The sequence below is a fragment of the Juglans microcarpa x Juglans regia genome, chromosome 5D (assembly GCF_004785595.1).
Source record: "Juglans microcarpa x Juglans regia isolate MS1-56 chromosome 5D, Jm3101_v1.0, whole genome shotgun sequence".
Taxonomy (NCBI): domain Eukaryota; kingdom Viridiplantae; phylum Streptophyta; class Magnoliopsida; order Fagales; family Juglandaceae; genus Juglans; species Juglans microcarpa x Juglans regia.
The window spans coordinates 25,906,330-25,918,057 of NC_054602.1; the positions used below are offsets into that span (position 1 = coordinate 25,906,330).

Below are 11,728 nucleotides of genomic sequence, written 5' to 3' on the forward strand. Positions count from 1 at the left end.
AGCTTATTCGTAAAAGTAGATACCCGCTCAAATTGTAAATGACACATACCCGACAAAACTCGACTCGACTCGGTTAAGGCTCGCTCGTTTATGCTCGAGTCAACTCATTAACTCGACTCGATTAAAACTCATTTATATATTGATAAATATATACATATACCTATGTATACACACACACACACACATATATATATATATGTAGTAACTAATAATATAAGCATACCACTTTTATAATTAAATATATAATATGTAATCTAATTACTTATGTCTATATAATGAATATACTTTATAAAAAGTTTGTTTAATAATTAGTCAATAAAATTTAATAATTTCATATACTAGTATGTGAGAATCATATATGAAATAGATATATACTCTCATATTAAGTGTATGTATTAATAATATATGTAGACATATAATATATTGTTATTTTGGATAAATATCAACTAGTTAGATATTAATTATTTATAAATATTTTAAAATTTTATAATTCAATAGAGGTTCTACTTGTTAGTTGTATAAATTCAATATTAGATTTTTTATTTATTTAATTTATTAATTATTAAATCTTATTCAAAAAATTAAAAAAAAAATAAATAATTTGAGCTCCAGCTCGAGCTGCTCGAGTTGAGAGTTTAGCTTATCGAGTCGAGCTCGAACAAAGAATTAAAAAAAATGTCTAGTTTGAGTATTTTGAGTCGAGCTGAGCTGGCAAACTAAAGACTGGCTCGGCTCGGCTCGATTACAGCCCTGAGAATAAGTTTAGAGATTAAGCTAGGGTTCAAGAGTAACTCGAGGGGAAGGAGGAAAAGGAACTGGGACATGACCGACCTCAGAGTTATGACTATTTTGTGCAGAAAATTTGAAGTGTCGTGTGGGGTGCTTCTATCGATGGAGATATAGGCCGGTTTGAGTAACGAATATTTTCAAGTATTTTTAGATATTTTATTTTTTAAACATTACTCAGATATAAAATGTCTTTTAATTTTAATTTTTAATTTCTTCATTTAATCATTATCTAATAATTATAATTTTTTCAAACTTTTAAATGAAATGCAAAACTCAGTACAACTTTATCAAATTTCAAAATAAAAATAATATTAATAAATAATATTCAAACAATATTTTAACTTTATAATATTTTTATTTAATTTTTTTTCTCTTCTTTTACAAAACCTAATAAATATCTTAACCTACATTATTTAATTACTATTCATAAAATATTTTATTATTATTTATAAATATAGATATTCTAAGTAATCAGCCTTTATATAGAGTTAAAAATTGACTTGTTCAACAGAAGAACAGGTGGTGTAGATGGTTAGATGATGAAGTAAAATTAAAACTAAAGGAAACACAAATAATAGGACTAAGGGGCTGTGTTGAATTGAAGGACTGTGTGTTTTGAACTGAACATGGGCTGGATATTTCGTCGAAAAGAGGGGCTAGCTACACGTATATATGAGACTTGTCAACGTGTATATTATACGTGTGGATGAGGATTTATGTTATGAGAACCAAAGAAGTAAAGAGCGCCCAACCGGGCCAACACTCCTCCCCAGTTCAAAAGTAGTCGCCGCTGAATCTAGAGGTTGCTTGGCATAAGATAATAGGATATGGAAGGTGGGGCTGGATTGAGTGGGGATGAGGACAGCGCAGGCAAAGAGTCATATTTCACACTGAGTCGCCACCGCAACTTGAAAACTGCTTCCAGCGATCAAAACCTCATGAACATTCTTCAGGAAATCAAGTCTTCCAAAACCCCAGTAAGCACCCTTTGGAGCCCACATTCTTCTTTTTCTGCAGACTTCTTTTCGGGTCTTTGTGTGTTTCATTTAATTAAATTTGTATGGGTCGGAGGAATTGCAAAATGCGTCTTCTTTTGGCTGCTCAGAAAACTAAAGAAATATAATGAAGTTCTAGATTTTCTGGGTTTGGATTGGCTGGGGGCGAATGGTATTACTCTTCTTAGCTATGATTGTGCTTCCATATGAAGGAAATTCCCAAGTTGATATAATTTCACATGGCTATTTTCATCTTTTTTGATTCGCTACACTCTATATTGACTTTTTGTTTATTCCTTTCTGCAGGCAGTTATCAACTATGGTGCATCTTGGTACGTTAGAAATCCTTTGAAAGCCTCATTTCGACCTCTCATTTTACTTATCCAATCTATATGCACGAGTCATGCTCACACTAAGAGTGGTATTTGTTAGCATGTTGTTTGAAGTCTGAACACAAAGTGTTTGATGTAATGATGATTGAACATAGTAAGTTGCATATGTATTTTTACGAGATACTTCTGCTGGAACTGGTTTTTGTTTCCTTTTTTTTTTATAAACAACCTTCCATTAGAAAAACATTACAAAGAGTTCTTATCAAACCATAAGGCATGATTAACAAAAGCAGGAACATGCTCCCACCAAACATTAATATCAGTTACATTCCGAGCATGCCTGGCCAATGTGTGAGCCACACCATTTCCCCATCTGGATACATGTGCAACTTGTGCTTATTGGAACCGTGCTAACAATTGCCTAGCCTCTGTGATCAAATTTCCATCTAGTGCAAGAGACTCTTCCGTAGCATCACTGGCTTGGAGTTCCTGAACTAACAGCAAACAATCGGATTCCACCACTATATTTGGTATCCCCAGTGGCAAGCATAACTGTAAACCCCTCAAAACTGCAATTAACTCAATTGTAGCAGACCCTTCTACCTCAGATTCAATTTTAGTAGCTGCCATCACTATCTCACCACGATCATTCCTCAGCACTACGCCAACACCAGCCCTTCTCATTTCACTAAAAATAGCACCATCAACATTGAGCTTAAAGAAACCAGAAGGAGGTGGCTGCCATCTATATAATTTCCTCATATCAGAAGAAGAAACCACTCTAACCTCATTATAGGCTTTATGAAGAGATAAAGCATGGGCAGCACTATCCATAGGGTCCAACAAAATTTGTTCCATCTGCATTTTGTTACGTCTAAACCAGATACCCCAGCTCAACACAAACAACAAAGTAAACTCAGATTCAGTACCATATTGCAACACAGACCTGACTGTTCCCAAGTAATCTGTAGAAGCTGAAATAGTCTGCAGGAAAGGGAGGTGCTTCTGCCATAATGCTTGAACTGAGGGGCATTGCAACAGAGCATGGGAAACATCTTCAACAGGTTCCTTACAAAAGCAGCAGCCATCCGCCACCACTACTTTTTTCTTCCTCAGATTAGTAAGTGTTGGGAGTATATCCTTGCATGCTTTCCAAGCAAAAGTTTTAATTTTCCTAGGCACCTTCATCTGCCACAACCACTTCCACAATTTCTTATCCTGCACCATTGTTGAACTTTCACCATGAGTGCAGGCACTGAAAGATTGGATCAGCTTGTAAACACTCCTAACTGTAAACCTGCCATTAGATTCCACACCCCATATCCACTTATCTGAGACTGGAATTGTAGATAATCTGAGCTTGGGAATGTTGTCAGCCACACTTGGATTGAAGAGAGCTCGAACAGATTGCACCTTCCAGGAATGTTGTCAGAATGTTGTAGATAATTTTGTTTCTTAATTGTTGTGGGAGACATGAAATCTGAACTTGTCCCCTTAAACGTTGAGAAAAATTGAACCTATGGAATTGCTTTCGTCAATTTACATATTTTAAATTTGTTTCACTTCGTTTCCCCGATGGACCAATGGCCCAGGTCTTTCACATCGATTTCCCTTAGAGGATCATAAAGCTTATTTGAGTTTAGCATTACGATAGAACTTCCTATATTTGAGTTTGAATTGCACTAAATGTTATTTATAAGAGGGTCAAATGACTAATTGCAGACTCTAATATAGCAGGACAAGGTCGAGTATAGTTAAAGAACATTAGTAATTGCCGCTTGCAATATTTCTTAGATTGCTCTTAGTTTTAGCTGATTCATTTGGAGAAATATCATTCTATCGTGTGATTCTCTTGTTTAAATTGGTCAGTTCTTGATATGGAATCTACAACCTTGAATAATTTTTTATTTGTTATCATTCTCAGGTGCCGTGTTTGTAGTCAGATCCTCCCAACATTCTGCCAGCTGAGTAACAGTTTCCCAAAGCTTTCTTTCATATACGCAGATATAGATGAATGCCCACAAACAACTCAGCAAATTCGTTATACACCTACATTTCATTTTTACCGGGATGGTGAAAAGGTAGATGAGATGTTTGGTGCCGGAGAAGAGCGGTTGCATGATCGTGTGTGGTTGCACTCCTGAAGGCTTTTCTCATGGCTAACAAAAGCATTAAAGTTTGGCTCAAAATCTATTGGTAGTCTTTCTGTAATATGGTATATATTTTTCTTTCCTTTTACCTGTGAGGGTGACATGAATGGGCGAACGTAAAGATCAGATGTCTTCAAGTTCCTATAGGTTCAAAGATTATGTGATTGTATTTTCTAATCATGAACTGCAAACTATGTACGACAGTGTTAAATCAGCATTTGATAGATTATCAGCTTATTCGCAGTAACTTCTAACTTGTTTTGACTATCAACTGGTTCAAAATGACGAGCATTAGCAATAGCTTCATCAAAATCAGCTTTAAAATTTGATGAAAATTACATATTTTTCATAAATTCAAAACCTCTGTCTATAACTTCATATTGGATTAGCTATTGGATTCATCAAAATAATAATAAAATATATTTTTTTTAATAATACAGTTTTAGCTTTTTTTTTTTCATATTTTGCAATTACACTAACCATATGCACGTTAATAATTTAATTTAATACTTAAATTATTGTTTCCCAACTAATTTTTTTTCTCAACCTTATTACCCAGCAAACACATTTCACAAACTAATTTTCAATGGATTTTGGCAAAAACACCTCACAAAGCCGTTTGTAGATTTTACTAGGAATAAAAGAAAATGCTGGTAGTATCTGTAGCTTTTATTAGGAATAAAAAAAATACCAAAGACGTCTCCCACACTTGCATATGTACATCTCCATAAAGTATGAGCAAAAGGATAAGTCACAATGCAGCTGTGTGGGATTAATCTGGAATAAAAAAAATATTTGGTTGATGAACAGTAACCCTTCAAATTTAAAAGAACCCATTCATTTACTGTAGTTCAAAACTTCCCACTCATCCTTTTAGCTAATCCAATGCAGTTATGTTTTGATGAAATTTGTTACATTTTGCATTTGGCTAGGCTGTTGATGAAGCAATTTGGTTAGGCATTTGGCTAGGCTTTTAAGGAGAGTATTATAACCGAAAATGAATCAATTGAAACAAATGACATTGTAGAGTCCACGTCAACCATGCAGGTTGGCCGCGGAAACAATAAACGAACAATGGAGTGGTAAAAGCTGAAGAAAAAAATAGAAAGTGATAAATGGTGAATGACAGATGCTGCGAATGCTACAAAATCCCTCTTTATGAAACACCTCAACTTAACGCAAACATCTCTCCCCACTTCTCATCTTGAGCTGTAATGGGTATACTCGACATCTGAAGTACGCATCGAAGGTAATTTATTCTCTCTCTGCAAGCATATAATGATGGCTACAATATGAACCAATTGTTGACTCAAGCCTTGGGCTTGAGGATCTTTACTGTTTCCCATGTAAAATCTGAATCATCACGGCCGAAATGACCATAAGCTGCAGTCTTTTGGTACCTGAAATTGCCTCCTCTCTTAAGATCTAGATGGATGGCAATCATTCCTGGCCTAAAATCGAAATTCTCCTTAATCAGAGCCAGAATGTCCTTGTCTGGAATCTTCCCTGTTTTGTAGGTGTCCACAAAAACTGACAGTGGTTCTGGCACACCTATGGCATAAGAAACCTGCACAATACAGCGTCGGGCAAGCCCTGAAGCCACCACACTCTTTGCTGCCTGCCTAACAATATATGCACCACTCCGGTCCACCTTTGTTGGGTCCTTCCCTGAGAAGGCACCTCCACCATGAGCACCCCACCCACCATAGGTATCGATAATGATCTTCCGACCAGTAAGCCCTGCATCTCCATGAGGTCCACCAATGACAAACCGACCTGACGGATTGAGGTGGAATATGGTCTTGTCATCAAGATACTGGGATGGAATGACAGGCTTGATCACATGCTCTTTCAAATCCTTGGCAATCTGCTCATTTGTCACAGTCTCATCATGTTGAGTTGAGATGAGAACAGTGTGCACCCGGATAGGGACCATGGCTCCATTTTCATTCTGATACTCAACAGTCACTTGAGTCTTACCATCAGGCCTCAGCCATGAGCATGTGTTATTCTTTCTGACCTCGGTGAGCTTGGCACCAAGTTTGGTAGCAAGAACATGAGTAAGCGGCATGAATTCAGGTGTCTCATCTGTAGCATAGCCAAACATGTGGCCTTGATCACCAGCTCCAATTTCCTCAGGTTTCTTGGTGAGGTGGCCATGAACTCCTTGGGCAATGTCAGGGCTCTGTTGCTCGATATTGACTAGGACCTTGCAGTTATCTGCATCAAGACCAACATCTGGTGACAGAAACCCTATGCCTCTGCAAGTATCTCGAACTATTTTCTCATAGTCTACTTTAGCCTTCGTCGTGATCTCCCCGAAGACCATGACCATGTTAGTCTTTGTGCAGGTCTCGCAGGCAACTTTGCTCTCTGGGTCTTGCTCTAGGCAAGCATCAAGGATGGCATCTGAGACCTGGTCGCAGAGCTTGTCAGGGTGGCCCTCATTGACAGATTCAGAGGTGAAGAGGAAGGTATCCATCTCTATACTGGGGAAAGAGATAAGATGAGTTAGTGATCCTCTACTTAAGTACAACAAAGAAGTGGAGTCTCATGCTTTAACTTGTAATCGACACTATCAAGCGTGAAGATGAACATAAAATGTAAAGGAATGATCATTACAAACAATAATCTCACACAGAGTACCCAATTCCATTAGCCAATTATCTGGAATAACTCAAAGTAATTACCATAATTAACTGATCTTCAAGTTGTAGATCTAGCGGCCAATATTCTAGATAAGGTTGCTCGATGAACAGCTAAAAGCAATAACCACAATAAAATGCAAGCAGCAAGGTAGATTGGGTACGACATGTGAGATATAATAACAACACATCGAAACCTAATACCCCTACTGTCTACCACATTATATCATGCAATCACATTTAGGAGATTTGCAATGCAGACTGACCCCATGATCTTACTTATTACTTAGGAACAATGCAGGTGCCTTTGGATCACATTAGAACATGAGATCTAAATATGTTAACATGCAAAACATAAAGGCAAACGTCAACTAGTTTTCGTGTTGTTAATCTCAGGAGTCACCTGACTCAATCCACAGCAGTCCCGCATAGATCTAGACTCTAGTGATCTAGTGGAATGGAAATTAACAACACCATATATAACCAAAGAAATCAACCACATCAAATAAAGGAACATAAATAGGCAACTCAATTAATGGTGTACAAACACAAGATCCGATGCTGTCAATTAGACTAGAGGAAAACAGATCAAAATTGAATGGTGTTCGATGAAAGGAATAATTTATGTAAAAACAAATGCAGAACTCAAAAAGAAAAGAACAAAAAGAAAATTGTTGGCATGATGGAATGAACGTAAGAAGATTGATACAGATCTAGAACATACCTGGAACCGTACGTATGTATGTGACAGAGGAAAGAGAAGAGGGGAAGAAAGATGGGAAGGGTGCGGATTTATATAGTAGAGAGACTGGCGGTGGCGAGAGAGAAATTACGTCTGACTCGCTCTTTCGTTTCTTAATTTTCTCTGTGCTTTTGATTTGTGCGGTGGCTTTGGTTGTTGTGTGCGCTCTTTTTATCGCATTCCTGCCCGCTCTATTCGCAGGTTGGCTTTCCAGTTTGCATCAACCACCTACTCCTTATGGTCAGTTTGTGGGTCCCAGTCTTTACCAAATTTGCATTCTTACGTCTCTTGCAAATAGGCGGTTGAGATTGAACCAGACGTATCGAATGGGTGGAGAGTAGTGGAGCTCCACTTCCACACCATCTGGGTCGTCCCTGATATTCTTTCCTACATCGCCATGTGCTGATTGGGGGACATGATCCCAAGTACAGGACTCTCAGATCCAGAGCCAAGATCTTGAAGTTACAGGACAGCAAAGCTTCCCTTGGACATTAGTCAGGAATTCAAAAGGTATCTCCACTTGTTCACGACCCAACATTAAGGCTTAAATCTCTCTCACCAACAGTGCCACGTGCATTGAAAGGATATAATTATAAGAGTATGCTGCGTATACTTATAATTTTTATTTACAAGACTCATTTTATTTATTTTAAATTTTAAATTTTATAATTTTCAGTACATCAATAACTGACATGTAAAAAAATAAATATTTTGTAAATTTTTTCTAAATACAAATGGCATTTTTCTAATTATAATGTCTGTGTAGCTGGTTAAAGGTAAGGTGCTTGTTGTACCATTAATTTGCAGCATAAACGTCAAAAGGACAATTTGTAAATGGATCGTGAAACAAGGTCTAACGGTTGCTTATTTTATGCAATATGTTTTGATGGTAGCTGAATCCATTTTTTTTCTTGAAAATTGGTACCCTTAAACCTCCAAATATGTCAAACGCGAATTACAAAATCTCTAATTCAAGCTTTATTCAATTATATATGTTTGTTCAAAGAGTACTGTTATAATCACAAAGAGATTATACAAAAACAATCTCACAAACAGACGTGGTTTCATGTGATTTGTTATATTTATTTTATAATAAAAATAACTTTATAATCTGACGAACTACATGAAACCACTTCAGTTTGTGATATTACTTTTGTATAATCTATTTGTAACTAAAGTATTTCTTTTATTCAAATACGAGTTAAGCTCAAGGTTATCATTGAATTAGTCCTTATATTCACGAACAACTCTGTTACGGATACACCAACTCAATTGTGGACAATAGCCAGAGATGCATACAATGAGACGTGGGTTGCATGCAAGGGGAGTAACCCTCTCAGTAAATGAGTCTGAACAGAGTACTATAGTCGAGATGTTTATAGGTTTATATTTATCAAATATGGCTGCTCACCAACTTGCCAAGGATGCTCTAATCTGTTCTGAGGATTTATATGATATTGAAGAATGTCCTTCTTACATTTACTCAATTGTAATAAGAGAGATGTTGAAAGCTCCTTTTATTAATGAGATCAGTTTCATTTAAAAAAAAAGAGTATTAGGCCGACTACATATAGTACTTTTTGTGACGGACAAAACCGACATTTAGAAAAAACAAAACTGGCACTAAATACTTTACTCGACATAAAAAAGCCGTCACCCAACCGACACAAGAACCGCATTACCAAATAAATGTTGTGTCGATTTACTATTTAACCATCACAAAATATATTTTTTTGTGACAATTTTATATTCTCCATTCGGTTTATCGTTCGAACGTGATACTCAATTTGTGACAGTTCATTTGTGTCACCTAAATAATGTTCGAATGTTGTCGTCAAATGTCATGGCAAATGCACATTCGAATGTAATGATGTAATGTTCTATTATATTAGTGTGAACAATAAATAAAAAATGGTATGAATGCTGGTTATGTAATGTTAGAATGATACAATGTAATTAGTTTGAACCCCAGTTTAAAATTCATTCAATGTTAAATTAGTAACATTTTGATGTACAAACCTACGTTTGCATGTTGTAAGCAACATCTTCGAATGTGAACTTGTTTGTTCAGACGTTTGTCGCACGTTCTAACTGATTTTCGTTCCAACGTCAAATCGAATGTAAAGGTTAAGTTAGAACATTGTAAGTTTACATTTAAACATTGTGGTTTACATTCAGACATAAATTTAATATGAATTAAGAAATACATAAAAGATTTTATATATTCGAAATAGTCCAAATTGTATCATAGATTCATAAATATACAAACAATAATTAAAATTATTTTCAAAGTTTAGAGAAGAAAATAAAAAGATTAAATGTCATTTCTTCTTATTCTTTCGACTTCTATGATCTTGTTGTGGTGACATTACACGCTTCATTTATATCATCATGTCTTTCTGAATTTGTTCTTACACTTCAATGCGTATTCATTCCTCCTACTACTTTTGCTGCTCTCACAAACACATTTTCAGCTCTGACTATCAAGATATTAATCCTTTAACTCTTATTGTCTTGCTTTCATTTGTTCAATTTCTTAGCACGGAGTGTCCAAATCCTGGCAAGATTATTTACTCCAGAACCCCCAAGGCCATGGACGTTAAACCCAAACGCTTGATAGAATGTCCCAGTCCTCTCACATAATCAAGCTTGGTCCCAAGGATCTGGGTAAATACGTTGATGTCACTGTGGGAAGATTTTTCAGGAGCATACCGCAACTCAATCATTTTCTCCTATAAGAATTCTGGGAGTAATAAGTAAGATAATAATAATAATAAAAAAATATTAATAATGAAATAATCTGACTTACATAATTCTCTTTGGCTACATGGTCAATCCACTTGCAATTGGCATCAGCACGGCTTGTAGCATATACATGAATGAGAGAGAAAGTGTCAAGATCCTCACATTTTTAATTAAATCACATTAGCAAAAACATATTAGCACCTAATTCATAAATTTACCCACAAAAATATACACTACCTGATTACAATTTTTGACGTAAGACTTTGGAATGACCTCAAACCCACTTGATGGTGGATTGTCAAATTTGATCTTTTCTTTAAATTGATAGAACTCAAGTGATGCATGAAGAATTAACAAAGTCAAGTTATACCCTATGAAATCATCATCTAATTTAAATAATTTAGAGAAAAAATGTAATTGGTTGATAATCAGGGCTTGAGAAAATTTCGTAACATTTCTTCCAATCATCTAAATTCATTTCTTGGAAAGATGTTTTGATCACTTTCTCGAACGTCTCAAATTTCTTAAAATGTTCATGACACCTACTCTTATGATTTCAAAATAATGTAGATATCAACTCATTCACAGTTCATATATATTTTTACCGATCAAAATTGAGTTCGAATTCATCCTCAACAGTGAATACTTAGATATTGTTCAAAACAATTACCCCATGTTGCAAAGAAACTAATAAATTCTATATAAGAATTTGAAAAAAATTCAACTCTGGATGTTGTCCTTAACTTCATTTGGAACCCCTCACCAAAATCTCACGTAAAAAGATGTATAAGATCTAACTATTGTCCCGACATGGGAGGAAAACCATGTACGAGTCTCATCCACACTGCCTGTATAGTTCTTAAGGATATTGACCTTAATTTTTCTATTTCGCAGCACCTTTTGCAACCCCCCACTCCACATGTCATGCCACACCTGCGACGATGTAATAAATTAGCTAATATATTTAAATGTATGAGAAACATATAATTCTTCCTAGACATGATGGAAATAGTCAATAATATGAAACAAAGTACTTATAGGCATCAGTCAATTGGTCTGCCTCAAGAGTATCAAGAGGTGTGTTCTCCTCATTTGGTGAGTCCTCAAGTTCTGGACTAGGTGGCGGAGACACTTTTTTTGTTGCATTTTTGGTGGCATTCTTGCGATTCACCATCATTGTTAATAGATTAGCATATAAGTGATTATGGAAAATATATACATCAACTTAACCAAAAAAACATTTACTATCTTTATTCTCCATCATCCTCGAATATTTTATCCATGCTTATTCCAGAATTTTGTTCAAATATGTTGTTTGCACCTTCTTCCT

The 11,728-nt window shown here is 35.8% G+C and overlaps 2 protein-coding genes across 3 annotated transcripts; one reads left to right on the forward strand and one right to left on the reverse strand.

Annotated features, from left to right (window-relative positions):
- The first annotated feature begins 1,475 nt into the window (after positions 1-1,475).
- Positions 1,476-4,503, forward strand: LOC121264664 (thioredoxin-like 3-3). Its single transcript, XM_041167947.1, has 3 exons — positions 1,476-1,766; positions 2,091-2,116; positions 4,041-4,503. Exons 1-3 carry the CDS (start codon positions 1,617-1,619, stop codon positions 4,258-4,260), a joined length of 396 nt encoding a protein of 131 aa, XP_041023881.1. The 5' UTR covers positions 1,476-1,616; the 3' UTR covers positions 4,261-4,503.
- A 751-nt stretch (positions 4,504-5,254) lies between these two features.
- LOC121264665 (S-adenosylmethionine synthase 2) lies at positions 5,255-7,856 on the reverse strand. Of its 2 annotated transcripts, none has more exons than XM_041167949.1 (2): positions 7,636-7,856; positions 5,255-6,750 (listed from the first exon to the last, which is right to left on the reverse strand). In XM_041167949.1, the coding sequence occupies exon 2, from the start codon at positions 6,746-6,748 to the stop codon at positions 5,576-5,578; it is 1,173 nt and encodes a 390-aa protein (XP_041023883.1). In that variant the 5' UTR covers positions 6,749-6,750; positions 7,636-7,856; the 3' UTR covers positions 5,255-5,575. The 2 variants fall into 2 exon arrangements, with proteins under 2 accessions (XP_041023883.1, XP_041023882.1); XM_041167948.1 differs by having other exon boundaries at positions 5,255-6,755; positions 7,636-7,855.
- Between the last annotated feature and the right edge of the window lie 3,872 nt (positions 7,857-11,728).